The sequence below is a fragment of the Myotis lucifugus genome, unplaced genomic scaffold, assembly GCF_000147115.1.
Source record: "Myotis lucifugus unplaced genomic scaffold, Myoluc2.0 scaffold_341, whole genome shotgun sequence".
Classification (NCBI taxonomy): domain Eukaryota; kingdom Metazoa; phylum Chordata; class Mammalia; order Chiroptera; family Vespertilionidae; genus Myotis; species Myotis lucifugus.
The window spans coordinates 1,012,768-1,032,441 of record NW_005871389.1 but is presented as its reverse complement, the minus strand read 5'-3'; the positions used below and the strand labels follow the sequence as shown (position 1 = coordinate 1,032,441).

The 19,674-nt window shown below is 43.1% G+C and overlaps 1 protein-coding gene across 1 annotated transcript; it reads left to right on the top strand.

Annotated features, from left to right (window-relative positions):
- The first annotated feature begins 258 nt into the window (after positions 1 to 258).
- On the top strand, positions 259 to 3,718 carry CD70 (CD70 molecule). Its single transcript, XM_023764647.1, has 3 exons — positions 259 to 417; positions 1,193 to 1,214; positions 3,330 to 3,718. The coding sequence occupies exons 1-3, from the start codon at positions 259 to 261 to the stop codon at positions 3,716 to 3,718; spliced, it is 570 nt and encodes a 189-aa protein (XP_023620415.1).
- The last annotated feature ends 15,956 nt before the right edge of the window (positions 3,719 to 19,674 follow it).

Here is a 19,674-nt window from a genome sequence, read left to right as displayed (position 1 = left end):
GTTGTTGAATGAGTGGAAGGTGAGCATGGAGAGTGAGCATGGAAGATGGAAAACAGGCAACTCCCTGGTCCGAGGGTCCTTTAGAAGCACGGAAGTTCCCTGCACTTGGGAGAGCACAAGTCCCTGCCCCTTGGCTGGGGCTCCCCACAGTGGGGCGTGGTGAGTCCTGGGCAAATCATAATAGGCTCGGGCCACTGAGCTACCAGCGCTGAAGTTCATTTCCACCCTGAGGAGGCGCCTGCACAGGCGGAAGCCACCATGGAGATGGCGGAGGAAGGCTATGCCCGCCGGCTGCGCCACCTGCTCGTGGCGCCTGTTCTGCGGGTGGTTTTACCGCTGTCTTTTCTCGGCCTGATAATCTTCTGCGTCCTATGCTGCTGGCTCCCGGCACAGCAGCAGATGCTCCAGCCACCTGAGGTAAATCGAGAATGAAAGAGATTCGCATCAGTCACTTTGGGGACCTCCGGGTGGCCCCCGGCTTGGCTTAGCGGGGTGTGGAGAAGAATCAGAGGCGGGGGGGTGGGGGGGGGACAAGCTGGAGAGCAGACTGACAGAAAGATTACCAACAACAAAAAGAAAGAGCCAGAATGATGGCTCAAATCAGCCAGGAAAAGAAATCTGGTTGGGAAGAGACAACAGGAGGTAGAGCCTGGAGCAGGGAGGTAAGGCCGACAGGGCTCCCGCTGGTCCTGCGGGAGGTAAATCCCGTGTGGGGATCCCACGGTGGTTGGCTGCAGCTGGGAAAGGTACATGGGACCTGTTGCAGACAGTGAATGACTGGCTTCGGTGTTCCCCCAGCAGGCTGACTCAGAGTCTGCTGGGGGCTTCACAAAGCTGGAAGGGATGGTTGTGGTGGGGGACAGGCATGGACAGGAGGAACCCCACCTGTTCACCTAAGAGCCCAGGATACCCGCCACAGGGATGGCCTCCGGGGCTGGGCAGGGGGCTCTGCAGTGGAGTGAGGTAGGTGCACATCCTACCCCCTCTCAGCGTTATGTCCAGGAAAGTCAAGTTCTTAAAGGCTTATTTATGATGCTCCAGGTTCATTCTAACCTACTTCCTCTTTACGAGGTTGTGTATGTGTGTGTGTTTTTATAAAATTCACAAGTCAGCCCCTTGAGATAAAGGGGGCAGAGCAGGGTGGGCAGTGCAAAGAGGGGCTCTGATTGCCCTGTTTTCTCTTTTCTTCCAGTGCGACGTAGCTGAGCTCCAGCGTGAACCACACAGGTGAAATGGGTAAACAGGGTAAAGTGTGAGTGTGTCTCTGTGTGAGTGCATATGTGTGAGTGCATGTGTGTGTGTGTGTGTGTGTGTGTGAGAGAGAGAGAGAGAGAGAGAGAGAGAGAGAGAGAGAGAGAAAAGAAAGAAAGAAAGAAAGAAAGAAAGAAAGAAAGAAAGAAAGAAAGAAAGAAAGAAAGAAAGATTCAAACCAGGAGAAAGGGAAAGAAAGAAAATAGGGGAGAGAGAAATAAGAAATAGAAAGGGAGAGGAAGAAAAAACGAGAACGACAACGAAAGGATGAAAGAGAAAGAGAGAGAGACGGGGCAGTGTGATCCTGGGTGTGTGCTGCCTTACTCTTTCCCTCTGTCCTTCACATTTTATCTTCTGCCGTGAGAGAGCCCAAAACAACTAAAACCCACTAATAGCCATTGCTAGCATTCCTCCCTTCGTCCCACAAACAGCTGAGCACCTGCTGTGAGCCAGGCACTGTTCTGGGTGCCACCATAAGGAAGAGAACAGACAAAAAAGCCCTGCCTTTTCTTCTACTCCGGAAAAGGATGTAGCGTGCCAAGGAAAGCACATGTAGGATGTTTCAAAGAAAAATCAAGTGAGGGGATCAGGAGATGAGCGAGGGAGTTGTTAGGAGGTTTCCTCACACCCTCTCTGTAACCCTCCTCCTGCCAGCCCCAGCATTTTGAGGGCTGTATTCATTTCATTTTGTGGTGCAGGAACCCCTGTTCCTTTTTGTTCAGGCCATTTGCTGTCCAAGCTATGATAAGAGCACACCACACACTTACATTTTATTAGCTGTGTCCTCCCTCACCTGGGACTCCGGGGTCTCTCTCTAGATCTCCGGGGACTCTAGATCTCTATCTAGATCGGATATCATTGACATGTAACATATTAGTTCTGGGTATACACCATAATAATGCAATATTTGTATATGTTGTGATATGATCACCACAATAAGTCTAGTTAACATCCATCACCTCACATAGTTACCAATTGTTTTTCTTGTGATGAGAACTGTTAAGATCTACTCTCTTAGCAATTTTTAAATAGACAATACAATATTATTATATAAAAACTAGAGGCCCGGTGCACAAATTCATGCACCAATGGGGTCCCTCAGCCTGGTCTGTGGGATCGGGCCAAAACTGGCTCTCTGGCATCACCTGAGGGGTCTTGGATTGTGAGAGGGTGCAGGCCAGGCTGAGGGACCCCACTGGTGCATGATCAGGTCCAGGGAGGGACACAGGAGATTGACCAATGAGGGAGGGACCGGATGACTGGACACTTAGCATCTTAGGCTTTTATTATATAGGATATGTACATAGTTGCCATGCTGTAATAAGATTCCCAGGACATTTTTTTAATATATATTTTATTGATTTTTTTTTTTTACAGAGAAGAAGGGAGAGGGATAGAGAGTTAGAAACATCGATGAGAGAGAAGCATTGATCAGCTGCCTCCTGCACACCCCCTACTGGGGATGTGCCCACAACCAAGGTACATGCCCTTGACTGGAATCGAACCTGGGCCCCTTCAGTCCCCAGGCCGATGCTCTATCCAGTGAGCCAAACCGGCTAGGGCCCCAGGACATTTTTATAATTGTAAGTTTGTACCTTTTAACTACCTTCCTTCATTTTGTACCCCCACCTCTGGTAACCACCAATTTATGAGTTCATTGGGTTTTTGTTTGTTTGTTTACTTTTAGATTCCATGTATAAGTGAGGTCATATGATACTTGTCTTTGTCTGGCTCATTTTACTTAGCATAATGCCTTCAAGGTCCATCCATGTTGTCTCAAATGACAGGATTTCCTTCTCTTTTATGGCATAATAATATTCATGTGTGTGTGTGTGTGTGTGTGTGTGTGTGTGTGTGTGTGTAAATATGTGTATATATGATGTTTTAATCTATTCATCCATCAATAAGGGCCCATTCAGGAAGGCTGTACCCTCATGACCTAATCACTCCCAAAGGCCCCACCTCCTAAAATCATAACCTTGAGGATTAGGTTTCAACATAAAAATTCTGCACATTCAGTTGACAGCCCTCAGTTTCCCTAAACTGCCGTCCTTCCACCCCCAACCCTCTGCCTCCAGGACTGCGGCAGGACCCCAGGCTGCACTGGCAGGGGGGCCCAGCACTGGGCCGCTCCTTCCTGCACGGACCACAGCTGGACAACGGGCAGCTGCGTGTCCAGCGCGATGGCATCTATAGGCTGCACATCCAGGTGACACTAACCAACTGCTCCTCCTCGGTGAAGAGCCTTGTGTCCCGCAGGGCCGTCCTGGCGGTGGGCATCTGCTCCCCAGCGGCGCGCAGCGTCAGCCTGCTTCGTCTCAACTTCCACCTAAGCTGCACTGTCTCCTCCCAGCGCCTGACGTACCTGGCCCACGGGGACACCCTCTGCACCAACCTTACTCTGCCTCTGCTGCCATCCCAAAATTCTGATGAGACTTTTTTTGGGGTTCAGTGGGTGCACCACTGAATGCTATACCTCCTCACTCAGATTTTTGGGAGAGATTATTTTACACACTATTAAATATGATTTATAATAAAATATATACTTCGTTGCATGGTCCTTTCTTTCCTTAGCATTAACTCTATACTGTAAAGCCTCTTCATTACACAAACAGGTGGTGCCCCATCCTTCTAGGGCAGCGGTTCTCAACCTTGGCTGCACATTAGAATCACCTGGGAATCTTTTTAAACTCCTGATTCTAATGTGCAGCCAAGGTTGAGAACCACTGTTCTAGGGGCAAGCCCAGACATGGTTTGGCTTTCTTTCTAAAGATGTCATCTTGACTTAAATATAGGCAGAAACTAACACAGGAAATATGCTGTCATATTTGGTTTCTTACTCAATGTCAGTGTTTATTCTATTGGTTTTTGGTCTAACGGTTTGCTTTTCATTGACTGTAGGTGGCAGTTGGGGTTTTTGTTTTGTTTTGTTTTGTTTTGTTTTGTTTTAAATAAACTATGAGTGAATGTCTTTCTTCCTGCTCTGCAAATTGAGATAGATGGCATTTTCACATTTCCCCCTTCATATCAAGAGCTTTCTTTGAAAACATTCCTGATCAGTGTCTGGTTATTTACTTACTTATTTTTTTTATCAACTGCTTTTCTTCCTTTCTGTGCCCCTCAGAGCCAGGAAGGACCTTTCCCAAGAATCATGCCCCACAAGGAGAGGGCAGGGGGTGATTGGCAACCATAGAGGCCACATTTGAGCAACAAGAAAGGTAGAAGAAGGAGCTCTTGGGCATTTTCTAGTTTAAGTTTGTATTTTGTCTAAGTGTAAGCATTGAAAGTCATCTTGAAGCACTGGGCTTTCATCACTCTATTTTTTAATTTTTATTTTTCAATCCTCACCCGAGGATACTTTTTCCATTTATTTGTTTGTTTGTTTATTTATTTATTTTTAGAGAGAGAGTGGAAGAGAGAGGGAAACACAGAAACAGCGAAGGGAGAGAAACACATTGATTGGTTGCCTCCTGCACACGCTCCAACCAGGGCCTGGGCTGGGGAGGAACCTGCAACTGAGGTACGTACGTACGTGCCCGTGACCAAAATCGAACCTGGGTCCCTTTGGTCCGCAGGCCAACACTCTTATCTACTGAGCCAAACTGCCTAGGGCTACTCTATTTTTGTATCATGTTTGCAGAGACTCAAAGGTAATAAGTAAAATTTTTAAATGATTATGCAAAATAAAATTAAAAGTAATATGCCCATCTGGTGTGGCTCAGGAGGTCCTGGTTCAATTCCATGTTGGGGCACATGCCCGTGTTGCAGGCTCGATCCTCAGTGGAGGCCATGCAGGATGCAGCTAATCAATGATTCTCTCTCATTGATGTTCCAATCTCTTCCTCCCTCTCCCTTCCTCTCTGAAATAAATTAAAAAATTATATTTAAAAAAATTAAAAGCAATATGACAAATCCAGTTTGTATGATGATTCATTCTAAACCAAGATCTGAAGATTGCCAACTCAGCAAATCAAAGGACTATGGAGAGTCAGGTGAAATTTGTTGTAACTGTCCACTGAAAAACAGAATCAACTAGGTATTCCGTCACCAAAAAGGATTCACTGGGATGGAGGGATTGTAGTCTAGTGTGTGGGCAGACATGGTGAGCCGCCTGCACACACTGAGCTGGACAAAGATGGAGAAGTACTTAAAGAAGGAAGTTCAGGTTACAGCCAGAGTTTTGTTGTGAGCACAGAGTTCTTCCTGAACAGTTCTCCCCATAACACAGTGTGCGAACTCCTCCCCTAAGCCCCAGCCCCTCCCACAGACCCTCCTGACTTACGATGTCCAGCTTCAAGTCTCTGTCATAATTTTTATCATAACCAATGGGCTTGTTAATTTTATGTAGTTGAGTTTCTACTTCCCCAGAGGACTTTATCTAAATGCAACAAATAGCCCAGCTGTCATGGCTCAGTGGTTGAGCATTGAACTATGAACTAGGAGGTCAGGGTTCAATTCCAGGTCAGGGCACATGCCTGGGTTGTGGACTCAATCCCCAATGTGGAGCATGCAGGAGGCAGCTGATCCATGATTCTCTCTCATCATTGATGTTTCTATCACTCTCTCCCTCTCCCTTCCTCTCTGAAATCAATAAAAGTATACTTTTAAAAATGCAACAAGTAGTGTTTGCATACACCTCCTTGTTCAGCAAGCAAATAAGAGCTATTCTGCTGTCTAGACACATTTTGGCTAAGTCAAGTGATCTTTATTGGGTAGCCATTGCATTGGCAGTGGAATCAGCAATGTCTCCCAATGTCAAAGAGAGGTTTCTGTGCATATGTTCTTTGCACAGGGGGAGAAAATGCCCTTTCAAGGAGATAGGAGATAGAATCATGTTTTTCCTGGAAGTTCTCTCTCTTTCATCAATGTTTCTAACCTCTCCCTTCCTTTCTCTCTAAAATCAATAAAAACGTATTAAACATTTTTATTGGTGAACATAGGACTGCCTCATCTATTTATATAAAAACCCTGGGTGTAATGTCACAACCGAGGCTCCACCAACCGGAAGGAAGTCAGTCCTGCAGAGGTCTTCTTGGAAATGGCTGCACGCTCCCCCGAGCTGTTTCCTGCGAGGGCAGCGAGGTTTGAGGCAGGAAACTGCCCTCGGAGCATGGCTGCACTGAGTCCTGGGTCCTCTTAGCAACAGCTGCGCCCTCCCTGAGCTGTTTCCAGTAAGCGATGTTTGAGGCAAGAACCAGCCCTCGGAGTGTGGCCACACTGAGTCCTGGGTCCTCTTAGCTACAGCTGCGCACTTCCCAAGCTGTTTCCCAGGAGGGCGAGGTTTGAGGCACGAACCGGCCCTCGGAGCAGGGAGGCATATCTTTATAAAGTTTTAATACATTATATTAGAGGTCATGGTAGTACTGTTTTACCCACAGCATCTACAGAAATTGCTGCAAATTTACTTCTCGGTGGAAGCACCTTTCATTCCCAATATAAATTACCCATTCCACTAAATGAAACTTCAATTTCTAGACTCGATATAAACAGTGAAGTTGCTAAAACTATTAAAAAGGCCCAACTTCTCATTATTGATGAATGCACCATGGAATCCAGTCATGCTATAAATGCCATAGATTACTAAGAGATATTTGAATGTTGTATTTGGTGGGAAAGTTCTCCTTCTTGGAGAGGATTTTCAACAATGTCTCAGTATTGTACCACATGCTATGGGATCGGCCATAGTACAAATGAGTTTAAAGTACTGCAACGTTTGGGGATGTTTCAGAAAGTTGTCTCTTACAACAAATATGATATCAGAGGATTCTGCTTATAGTGAATAGTTAATAAAACTTGCAGATGGCAAACTTGATAGCAGTTTCCATTTAGGAATGGATATTATTGAAATCCCTTGTGAAATGATTTGTAATGGATCTATTATTGAAGCTACCTTTGGAAATACTATATCTATAGATAATATTAAAAATATATATAAATGTGCAATTCTTTGTCCAAAAAATGAGCACATTCAAAAAGTAAATGAAGAAATTTTGGATATACTTGATGGGGATTTTCACACATATTTGAGTGATGATTCCATTGATTCCACAGATGCTGCTGAAAAGGAAAATTTTGCCATCGAATTTCTTAATAGTATTACTCCTTCGGGAATGCTGTGTCATAAATTAAAATTGAAAGTGGGTGCAATCATCATGCTATTGAGAAATCTCAATAGTAAATGTGGTCTTTGTAATGGTACCAAATTTATTATCAAAAGATTACAACCTAACATTATCGAAGCTGAAGTATTAACAGGATCTGCAGAGGGAGAGGTTGTTCTGATTCCAAGAATTGATTTGTCCTCATCTGACACTGGCCTCCCATTTAAATTGATTCGACGACGGTTTTCCGTGATGCCAGCATTTGTGATGACTATTAATAAATCACAAGGACAAACTCTAGACAGAGTAGGCATATTCCTACATGAACCCGTTTTCGCTCATGGTCAGTTATATGTTGCTTTCTCTCGAGTTCGAAGAGCGTGTGATGTTAAAGTTAAAGTTGTAAATACTTCATCACAAGGGAAATTAGTCAAGCACTCTAAAAGTGTTTTCACACTCTTAATGTGGTGTACAGGGAGATATTAGAATAAGTTGAATCACTTTATCAGTCACTGTTTGCATCACTGTTGTTTTTATATCATGTTTTTGTTGTTTTTATGTCATGTTTTTGTTGTTTTCATATCATGCTTTTGTTGTTTTTATATCATGCCTCTGTTGTTGTTATATCCTTTTGTTACTGTTTATTTACTAATAAATTTATATATTATTTTCATATACATTTTACTAATTTCCTTTCATCTCTCACACTTCTATTATATAGAAAGGACAAATAGCAATATTAAAATATTTCCGCTACTTAATTCCCTTTAATGTGCACAAATTTTGTGCACCGGGCTACTAGTAAGTATTAATATTCAGCCAAGGCTCAAACACTGTATTATTACATATCAAAAGACTACCCAGATACGTGGCTCTGACAGCAAACCTGCAAATGGTCTGATTTATGTTGGCTGCTCATCCAATATATATACTACAGGCCCGATGCATGAAGATTCATGAAAGAATGGGATTTCCTTCCCCTGGCTGCCAGCACCACCTTTGCTCTGGTTGGAGCCACCTTTCTGCTTTTGCTCCTACCCGGAGCCACCTTTCTGCCTTCCCACACTACCCAGAGGCCTGGAGTGGCTGGGATGGTGTGGAACACCTGCGTCGTCGCCATGGCGACAATGCAAGCGTTCTGCCCTGCCCCTGGCTGCTCGGCGCCTGTGTATGCAAATTAACCTACCATCTTTGTTGGGTTAATTTGCATACTCACTCCTGATTGGCTGGTGGGCATCATGAAGGTATGGTCAATTTGCATCTTTCTCTTTTATTAGTGTAGATGAGATGGGTTTTGATTTCCCACTCCAATGTTGGGTTAAATTGAAGCAAGAGACAGGGGTATGTGGATTTAGTTTTCTAAACTTATAAGAGGAACCTACAGAACAGTTTAAGCATGCAGTGGCATTTGGGATTCTGGAGAAATTACTTACAGGGCAAATTAAGGGGTCATTACTGTCATGGACTGAAGGAAGGTTTGGGTGGGCTCGATTTGCTCTGTAGGTATCAGCACCTGTTTGCTCAGCAGCCTCAGAGTGATTGGGGGGTTTCTTTGGATTCCAGTTCTAATAATCAAGTAATATTAACCTTAAACTGAGCAAAAAGCAATTGTATTTAAGAAAAGCAAAATATGTTTATTCAGGAATGGCAGAGGAATTGCAATTCAGGATAAGCAGACTACAGTGGACTATAGGCAAGTCTAAAGAGACAAAGAGAAGGTCAGTTTTTTTGGATTTGGGAAGAAAATTGAGGAGGGTTGTTTATAACAAAAAGTCATTGGAGGATGCCCGGCCAGCGTGGCTCAGTGGTTGAGCGTTGACCTATGAACCAGGAGGTCAGGTTTCTATTCCCAGTCAGGGCACATGCCTGGGTTGCGGGCTTGATCCTCAGTGTGGGGCATGCACGAGGCAGACAATCAATGATTATCTCTCATCATTGATGTTTCTATCCTTCTCTCTATCTCCCTTCTTCTCTGAAATCAATAAAAACATATTTTTTTAAGTCATTGGAGAACAAGAGTAGAGGTGGCACCCTTTTGTTTGTTGCAAGTGATGGAAGGTCTATTGTACTGAGGTATGTAGGAATCTTCTTCCTTCCTGCTGACAATGCAAATTGAGGTGAGTGGTACAGGCATGGGAGCTCTCCCTCCATAGCTTCCCCAACTCCACTTTGGAATCAAGTTTCGTTATTCATTTTTCACATGAAACATTCACAAGTAATCTAAACATGATAGTTAAAAACAAGTGAATTAAATAAGTAAAGTGAGATAAAGTTTATAAGTAACTTTTTCGACAACTATTATGTTTTCACTAGTGTTCTGGTGCACAGATTCATGTACATTGAAAGGAAATGAATTATAAGAAATATTTTAATATCATTATTCGCCCTTTCTCCATAATAGATGTGTCAACCAAATTCACGATCAACAATGACAGATTGAAACACATGCGTGCAATTGGTGCCAGTGGGAATTTTTATGTATCGTGCACGCGCAAGTCAATTTAGCCTTTTATAGATATAGAATAAACTTGCTTAATTAGACCTGCTTTCTGATTTAGCTAAACTTTTTCCAGTCCAGGTAAGCTCCCCAACTTTTCTTTCAGGTAATTGTCAGCAACACAGCAGTAAATATCAACATGAAGCAGATTATTATTGTAGATCATGCAGGGAGAACAAAGGGTGAAATATTTAACTGTAGCAGTGTTTGACTATATTTTGCACAGTGAGAAAACCTGAAGTCATTTTCAAGGTTCACCATTTCTTACTTCTTTTAAGTCGGGTCATGTTTCTAAACTTTCTAAATCTCCATTTTCCGGCTAATGAAAAGAAAATAGGATTCTACTGAGTCTCCTATCTGCCTAGGCCAGGACTTCTGTGAGGATCAAATGAGATGAGGCAGGTGAAAACACTTCACAGACAATTGGTTAAAGTGTAAAATGTTTGCACCTGGCTATAAAGCAAGTCAGGTTCCTGGGCTGAAGAAACTCCAAGGAGGCTAGTCTCTAGGGCAGTGGTTCTCAACCTTGGCTGCACATTAAAATCACCTGGGAATCTTTTTAAAATCCTGATTTCTGGGCCTCATCCTCTGGAAATTCTGTTCATTTGTTATGGGGTGGAGCCACAATATTAGTAACAAAGAAACAGAATTTCCGGAGGATGAGGCCCAGAAATCAGAATTTTAAAAAGATTCCCAGGTGATTCTAATGTGCAGCCAAGGTTGAGAACCACTGCTCTAAGGAGAGGAAGCCAGGTGTTGCTACGTGACGTCATTACACGGCACCCACAGCAACTGTTTCCAGGCTGGGCTGGGCTGTGGGCCGCATCTTGCACCATGGGATCTTGGCAGCATTGGCTGCAATTTGGTGGGATGTCGCTCCAGGGTGGTGGCGGGGTCTGTGTCCCACTTGGGGTAAGCTGAGTGTTGGTTTGTCAGTGTCGGGTCTGTGGTGCTGACCAGTGCACATCATGGCAGCTCCTACATTGAACATCTGCCCCCTGGTGGTCAGTGTGTGTCATAGCTACTGGTCAGATGGTCAAAGGGACACAGCCTTTTATATAGATTTTTTAAATAGTTTCAAATTAAAAATAGAGCTGCCATATGACCCAGCAAATCTGGGTATTTATCAGAAGAAAATAAAAATACTAATAAAAAAAAAACACCTATACAGCACTATGTTCATTAAAGCATTACTTATAGTAGCCACAATATGGAAGCAATGTAGATTACTCATCCATAGACAATTGGATATAAAGAAGATGTGAGCTATATATAGATATATATAGATATAGATATATAGATATATACACACACACACACACACATACACACACAATGGAATATTACTTAGCCAAGAAAAAGAATGAAATCTTGCCATTTGCAACAACATGGATGGACTTAGAGGGTATTTTGCTAAGTGAAATAAGTCAGACAAAGGCAAAACCATATCCTTTCACTTACATGTGGAATCTGAAAAAAACACCATAACAAATGAACAAACAAAATGATTCCCTACAGTGTCAATCAAATCCAGACAGGAAGCAAATTGCACCTCCACCATGTGTAGACAAAGTACAATGTTCAACAGTTTGGGCAGGTTATGGGAACCTGCCAGGAATGGTGTGGACCCCTAGGACTAGCCACAGCCTGCATGGGCTAGGGAAGGAAGCAATTACCAGGCCCCAGTTTTTGTTCTCATTGTAGCAAAGGGCTACAGGAGAGGACCTGTGGCATTCAGTGAAGTGTTCAGGTACAATTTTCAAAAAGTGAAAACCATGATAGTCATACAATTATGAAATGAACACGTGTCAAAGATTTTATTCTGTTCATTCATTAATGAAGGAACTGGTAAGGCAGATTCAAATTCAAGGGACACAATTTATACAGTCAATCAATGAAACCCTAAAATAAACTTGCTAATAGATACAAAACTGTTTAATGCTTGTACATGAATATATGTAGCTATACTCTTCATAATAGCCCAAAGGAGGAAACAATCCAAATCTCCATTAACTGATGAACTCAGAAAGAAACTGTGCTACATTCATAAAGGGTGTCCCAAAATTCACGCAAGAAATAATTTTGATAGAAAATACAGGTTTATAAATAAAAATTGTAAATTTTTTTTATTCATAAAGTATACAGTATAGGGTTATGTATGGAATAGCATATCGGGTAAATGGCCTCCACGGCTTTGCTGCCACATACGGACTCTTTTGTTGAAATTTTCCATGACCGTTTTGCATAAATGTGGCTGCATTTCATTGATACAGCGCTCAATTTCCTCCTTCAAGGCATGGGTGGTCATGGGCTTGTTAGTATAAACCTTAGACTTTAAAAAAACCCAAAGAAAAAAGTCCAACGGTGTTAAATCGCATGATCTGGGCGACCAATTCTGATCACAAAAACGGGAAATTACACGACCAGGAAATGACTCATGCAGTAATTCAATTGTTTCTCGGGCTGTATGGCATGTGGCACCATCTTGTTGAAAACACATGTCATCCACATCCATATCTTGCAATTTAGGCACAAAAAAACTGGATTATCATGTCGTGATAGCAAGCACCATTAACTGTTATTGCCTGAGCAGCCGCATTTTCGAAGAATGGTCCGGTGATGCCTCCAGTCCAAAATCCGCACCAAACAGTGACACGTTGTGGATGATTTGTTTCTCAACAATTACTCGTGGATTTTCTGAACCCCAAATGCTACAATTTTGTCGATTAGCCAAGCCATCACGATGAAAATGAGCCTCATCGAAATTCAGCCACATTTATGCAAAACTGTCATGGAAAATTTCAACAAAAGAGTCTGTATGTGGCAGCAAAGCTGTGGAGGCCATTTACCCGATATGCTATTCGATATATAACCCTATACTGTATACTTTATGAATCAATAAAAAAATTACAATTATTATTTATAAACCTGTGTTTTCTATCAAAATTACTTCTTGTGTGAATTTTGGGACACCCTTTACAATAGAATATTATTCAGGCATAAGAAGGAAAGAAGCACCAACACAGGCTCCAGCATGAATGGACCTTTTGTTTTTTAAATTTGTTTTATTGCTTAAACTATTACAAAGAGTTTTACATATGTCTCCTTCCTCCCCCCCCCCCCCTTGACATTCTCCCAGCTTCCCCTAGCCCTCAGTGTCTTGTGTCCATTGGTTATGCTTATATGCATGCATACAAGTCCTTTGGTTGATCTCTTACCCCCACCCCCAACCCTCCCCAGGCTTCCCGCTGTAGTTTGACAGTCTGTTCAATGCTGCTCTGCCTCTGTATCTATTTTTGTTCATCAGTTTATAATGGTTTTTATTATCCATAAATGAGTGAGATCATGTGGTATTTTTCTTTCATTGACTGGCTTATTTCACTTAGCATAATGCTCTCCAGTTCCATCCATGCTGTTGCAAATGGTAAGAGTTCCTTCTTTTTTATAGCAGCATAGTATTCCATTGTGTAGATGTACCACAGTTTTCTAATCCATTCATCTGCTGATGGGCACTTAGGCTGTTTCCAAATCTTAGCTATGGTAAATTGTGTTGCTATGAACACAGGGGTGCATATATCCTTTCTGGTTGGTGTTTCTGGCTTCTTGGGATATATTCCTAGAAGTGGGATCAAGGGGTCAAATGGGAGTTCCACTTTTAACTTTTTGAGGAAACTCCATACTGTCTTCCATAGTGTCTGCACCAGTCTGCATTCCCACCAGCAGTGCACGAGTGTTTCCTTTTCTCCGAATCCTCTCCAGCACTTGTCGTTTGTTGATTTGTTGATGATAGCCATTCTAACAGGTGAGATTATACCTCATTGTTGTTTTGATTTGCATCTCTCGGATGATTAGTGATTTTGAGCATGTTTTCATATGTCTCTTGGCTTTCTGAATGTCCTCTTTTGAAAAGTGTCTATTTAGGTCCTTTGCCCATTTTTTGATTGGATTGTTTATCTTCCTTTTGTTAAGTTGTATGAGTTCCCTATAAATGTTGGAGATTAAACCCTTATCAGTGATAACATTGGCAAATATGTTCTCCCATGCAGTGGGCTTTCTTGTTGTTTTGTTGATGGTTTCTTTTGCTGTGCAGAAGCTTTTTATTTTGATGTAGTCCCATTTGTTTATTTTCTCTTTAGTTTCCAATGCCCTAGGAGATGTATCGGTGAAGAAATTGCTTCAGCATATGTCTGAGATTTTGTTGCCTTTGGATTCCTCTAGTATTTTTATGGTTTCCCATCTTACATTTAAGTCCTTTATCCATTTTGGGTTTATTTTTGTGTATGGTGTAAGTTGGTGGTTTAGTTTCATTTTTTTGCATGTATCTGTCCAATTTTCCCAACACCATTTATTGAAGAGACTGTGTTGACTCCATTGTATGTTCTTGCCTCCTTTGTCAAATATTAATTGAGCATATTGGTTCGGGTTGATTTCTGGGCTCTCTATTCTATTCCATTGATCTATTCTTGTGCCAGTACCAGGCAGTTTTGAGAACAGTGGCTTTGTAATACAGCTTGATATCTGGTATTGAGATCCCACCTACTTTGTTCTTCTTTCTCAGGATTGCTGCAGCTATTCAGGGTCTTTTTTTATTCCAGATGAATTTTTGGAATGTTCGTTCTAGGTCTGTGAAATATGCCATTGGTATTTTGTGAATGGACCTTGAAAACATGATGCTCAGTGACATAAGCCAGACACACAAATGAGATATCCAAAACAGACAAATCTATGGGGACAAAAAAATAGATTAGTAATTACCAGAACCAGGGAGGAAGAGAGAATGAGGAGGTGACAGCTAAAGAGCTCAGGATATTGTTGGAGAGGCAATGAAATGCTCTAGAATCTATTGTGTTTGTATGACTGTGAAAACAGTAAAAGCCACTGAGTTGTACATATTAAGTGGTTTGTAAATATATATTATATCTCAGCCAAACTGTTACTCTCCCCCCACCCCCAAAAAAAGTAGTTTAAAAAAGACCATCCATATAATCTTTTTCTTTTCTCCTGGAAAGAATCCACATGTTCGCATGTAATTTTACAATGTCTGGACTCTAATAAAATTGAAAATAGCTAATTCAAACACAGGTGCATTTTCTACTTAGATTATGTTATATGTATGATGCTGAAACCAAAATGTGGTGGTCAGGTCTGAGTTCATTATCTCACAAAATCGACGAATGAATTCATGGACAAACGTGGTTAACTGAAGCAAAGTTTATTGAGAGTAGCCAGTCCTGGAAAAGGTGCAGTTCGGGTTCCAAAAACAGGCCAATGTCCAGAGCTTTCGTTCTATGTTGCAGCCAGGTGTCGTTCAGCATCCAAGCTAATTAAAGCCCATTAGTCCATGTGTGAAGGGCCACGTGGCTGTAAGCCATGTGAGCGCAGGGGAGAATATCCCCTGCAATAGGAGCCAGAAACCCGCACACCAGCGAGAGAAGAGGAAAGAGAGAGTGTTTCTCTTTGTCTAGAGGTAGATATATGCTTGCTAGCTTCTGATTGGTTCTTTCAAATAATTCTGCCTTAGTAACATCCTTGGCATTGGCTACATGCCCACTGACTTGTGATTGATTATATGCAAGCTGCCTGTCTTAGCAATACCCATACATTTTTAAAACTCAGGTCTCCCAAGGGCTCTTCTTTCCCTGCCCAGCTGTGCTACCTTAGTAACTCCTACCAGCTGAGTTTCCTTGTTCTACTTCCTCCCCCCATGGTCCCGTCCCTGACTACCTAGTTCTTCTATCTCCTCATTCTCCACTCTGATTTGGAGACCCCCAACTGCTGTTGGGAATGGGGGCGACGACTGCTCTGGCTTCTTCCAGCTGAAGAGGGACAATGCAAGGGGTTTGGGGGCTCCATCAGAGGCAGATGATCTAAGGGACCATGGAAGATGGGAGCTGTCATTTGGGGTTCCATTTCCATGACTATCTGTACTTTGATGGATTCTAGATGAGAGAGTATAAATTGAATTAGACAATTGAGTATACAAGGGCCAAACAATAATTCTAGGAACGTGCAGGCCAGCGGTCCTAAAAGGAGGAAAAGTCATGAGGTTAATGAGGGAAATATACTACAGATTTGGGCCTAAATTTTAGGAGATAGAGAACATGATACTTGTTTCCTTAACTTCACAGCCTATTTAAGAATAGAATATCCTGTGTTCTAGTATCTATTTCAAAAGTTATTGATATCTATACAGTAGGAAGTATTGGCAATAGTACATATGTCACCCTGCCTGGCAAGAATGTAGTCTAGGGCTATTCCATGTGAGCCCATGAATCTAGTGACCTCTGTATACTTTGGTCTGTGGGTGGTCATACTGGTATAAATCCTGAGGTAAGGCTTGACCAAAGAAGTGGGAACTATCTCTAAAGCCCTGGGGTACAACAGTCCAGGTCAGTTGGGTGGACTGATTTGAGGGATCTCCAAATACAAAAAGAAGGCAACCTTGAAATCTAATACAGTAAACCATTTAGTATCTCCTAGAATTTGGGACAATAAACTATCAGGATTAGGAACCACAGGATGTATAGGGATAGCTGCCTTATTAATTAATCAGTGGTCTTGGACAAGCCTGTATTCCCCATTGGGCTTCTGAAAACCAGAATAGGAGTGTTACATGGGCTGTTACAAGGTTTTACCAGGCCTTAGGCCTTCAAATTGTCTATTATAGTAATCCCATCCTTGCCTCTGGTTTGAGGGATACTGTTTCTGATGTGGGAAGGAAGCTGAATCCCTGAGATGTATCTGAGTGGAGGTGGCCCTAACCACTCTGCTAACTTTACCTTGGGTAGCCTACGCTTTGGGATCCATTTTAGTTTCTACTAATGGTAGGTAGAGTACTTGTTCTTGTGCCATGTATATGGTGGTACCAAAATGAGCCGAGATGTCTCACCCCAATAGGGGAGTTGGACTTTCTGATATAATCAGGAAGGCATGTGAGAAGGTGGCTCTAATGTCAAGGAGGAAATTAATTTTCTTGCCCTCAACAGTCAGGCTTACCCGGGGCTCCTGGTGGAGATGACAGTCCATGTTGGAGCCAGTTTGGAAGGCCCCGGGACCCGTCAGTCCTGCTACTGGACCATCTAAATTGCCGGATCGGCCCGTGGAGGCCTGCGCCCCTTTGGACAGTCTGACTTCCAGTGGTTCCCCTTGCAGATAGGGGCTTATAGGGGGTGGCTTTCTGTTTCCCCATGAGCAGTCCCTCTGGACATGCCCCTGCTGGCCACAGTTTTAGCAAGTAACTTTGGGAGACCCATATCCCCTGAGACTCTGACTAATGACATTAGCATCTTGGAGTGCCACAACCAAGGCTGTGGCTTTCTCCCTTCCCTTGGCCTTCCTCTCCTCAGACTCCTCTTGGTCCAGAAGCAGCTCTGAAGATTATAAATTGAGCACTGAGAACGCCACAGGCTGTGGAGGGCTGCTCAATCTATGGCTCTGGGATCACGCGTAGCAGCCTCCTGCGCCACCTGGTCCCTCCTGGCTCCCCGCCCTCCTCAGTCAAAGACTGAAATGGCTACTGTCAGGAGGTTGTCTAAGGTACTCTCAGGGCCAATTGCCAATTTTTGTAATTTCCTCCTAATGTGTGTGCCGCCTGAGTAAAAAATTTGTCTTTTAATAAGTTGTCTTTCCATTATGCTAAGTGAAATGAGCCAGTTGAGAAAGACAAATACCATATGATTCTTACTCATATGTGGTCTCTAATGAACAAACTGAAGTAACAAGCAAAATAGAGATAGACTCACAGACAGCAGGCTGACAGCATTTAAGAGAGTCCGGTGGCTGGGTGGGGAAGTGGAAAGACTGAGGAAAAAAAAGAGAGAAAACTCATGGATGCAGACAACAGTGGGGTGACTGCCAAGGGAGGGGGCTGTGGGGTAGGTGGAGGAGGGCATATGGGGGATAAATGGTGATGGACAGAAACTTGACTTGGGGTGGTGAACAAACAATACAGTATACAGATGATGTATTGTGGAACTGTGCACTTGAAACCTGTGTTAACCAGTGTCACACCAATAAATTCAATAAAAAGGAAATAATAAGTTGGCTCTTAAAAGAGTCTGGGTGCATAGAGGTGTATTTTGTCAGAGCCTCCTTGCGTCTGTCCATGAAGACCAAGGGATTATCATCTTTCCCTTGGTCTATAGTTGACAATTTAGAGTCATTCAAGGGCTTGGAGTGGCACCTCATTAAGTCTTGAATCTCACAAACCTGGAAATGTTTTCTATTCTAATCTGCTAGCTCATCATCAAGCCATTTAAGGTCTTTCTGGGGCACAGCTTTCTGTTGGACAGTAGGGTAGTGATCAATCTGATCATGGGAGACCCCACTGGCATTTGTTAAGATGTATTCATCCCCAGACTGCTGAGGTGTATCTACTAGGACTGACCACTTCTCTGATCCCAAAAGTGTCTGACTCAAAAGAAGCATTACAACATTCATTGATAAATCAAAGGTTTGTGTCAGTCCCTGAAAAAAGCTATGCACTTGTCAGGGTCATCTGAAAAACTTTCCTAAATCTATCTTAGTTTGTCTTAGGTCCTGTAAGATCCACCCAGGTGGATCCGAACTCTCCCCCTGACACTGCCTGGAGAGGGCAAAGGATAGCCGGGGACCTGGGTGGTCAAGTCCCCTTGGGTCTGGGTGGGACTGGTCCTTCCGGGGGTCCTGGATAAGGGGGACACAATAGCTCAGGTGCAGCCCTAACCGGTTTGGCTCAGTGGATAGAGCATCGGCCTGCGGATCGAAGGGTCCCAGGTTCGATTCCGGCCAAGGGCATGTACCTTGGTTGCCGGCACATCCCCAATAGGAGGTGTGCAGGAGGCAGCTGATCGATGTTCCTCTCTCATCCATGTTTCTAACTCTCTAACTCTCTCCCTTCCTCTCTGTGAAAAATCAATAAAATATATATTTTTTAAAAAAATAGCTCAGGTGCATCTGGTGGGTCACTAAGCCCTGTCAACTCGTTAGGGATTTCTGACTCTCTGGTACCCCTTTGCGTCAATGCTGCCTGGAACCAGGGATTGATTTTGTACTGCTGACACAATTTCTGATTGTCTTTAAGGCAAAGAAAGCCTGAACATATGGGACCTCAGACCACTTCCCTTCCCTCATACAGAAAAGATCTAATGGCAAGATTGTATTATAGTGCATACATCCCTCTGGGGGACATGTCTCTGCATCTGCAAGCTTATATTGAGGCAAAGCTTGAGTACAAAAGATCATGCGCTTTCTCTTCAGGGTTTGTGGATCAAATGAATCCCAGCTCCTCAGTATACAATCTAGAGGGGTGCTGATCTAGGTGGTAGATGAGGAGTGCCCCATCTGAAAAGGCAAAACGAACAAAAAAGCAACCGGTGCCATCTTGTTTGGGCCCTCATAAGATGTCTCCTGTGTAGGGCAAGGTGAAGATTGCCTGCTACTGGTGCTTCCCAGGGTGATCCTATCGGATTTAACCCCCTACTGCTTGTGCGCACATATGCGTGACCATATGTGTCTGCCGGATTATCACACTTACTGAGGAGATCTTCTGCACTGCCTGTGTAAACTTCCCTCAGTGCGAGAGGAACAAACACTGGTCTGATGCAGAGAGTGACCCCAGTGGTTGTAATGTTTCTGTAGGGCAAACTGGGCCTATTAGAATGACTGAAAACCAATTCTATATCAAGAAAAGTTTCTTAAAATTCAAAACCTGGGAAGGTTGTCAAGCTTATTTGACTAAGAGAGCATATATAAAAGACTTTTTCCTTTTCTTTTTTTCTGGAGGTGCAGAAAGCACTGAGCTTTATTTCCAAACACACCAGACTGAGTGTCCTTACCTCCCACCCG

Bases quoted from the DNA above. Each gene is read 5' to 3' on its own strand.
- CD70 (XM_023764647.1), top strand. From the start codon at position 259: ATGGAGATGGCGGAGGAAGGCTATGCCCGCCGGCTGCGCCACCTGCTC. The intron at 418-1,192 runs GTAAATCGAGAA...CTTTTCTTCCAG, and splicing joins AGATGCTCCAGCCACCTGAG to TGCGACGTAGCTGAGCTCCA. The intron at 1,215-3,329 runs GTGAACCACACA...CTCTGCCTCCAG, and splicing joins CGACGTAGCTGAGCTCCAGC to GACTGCGGCAGGACCCCAGG.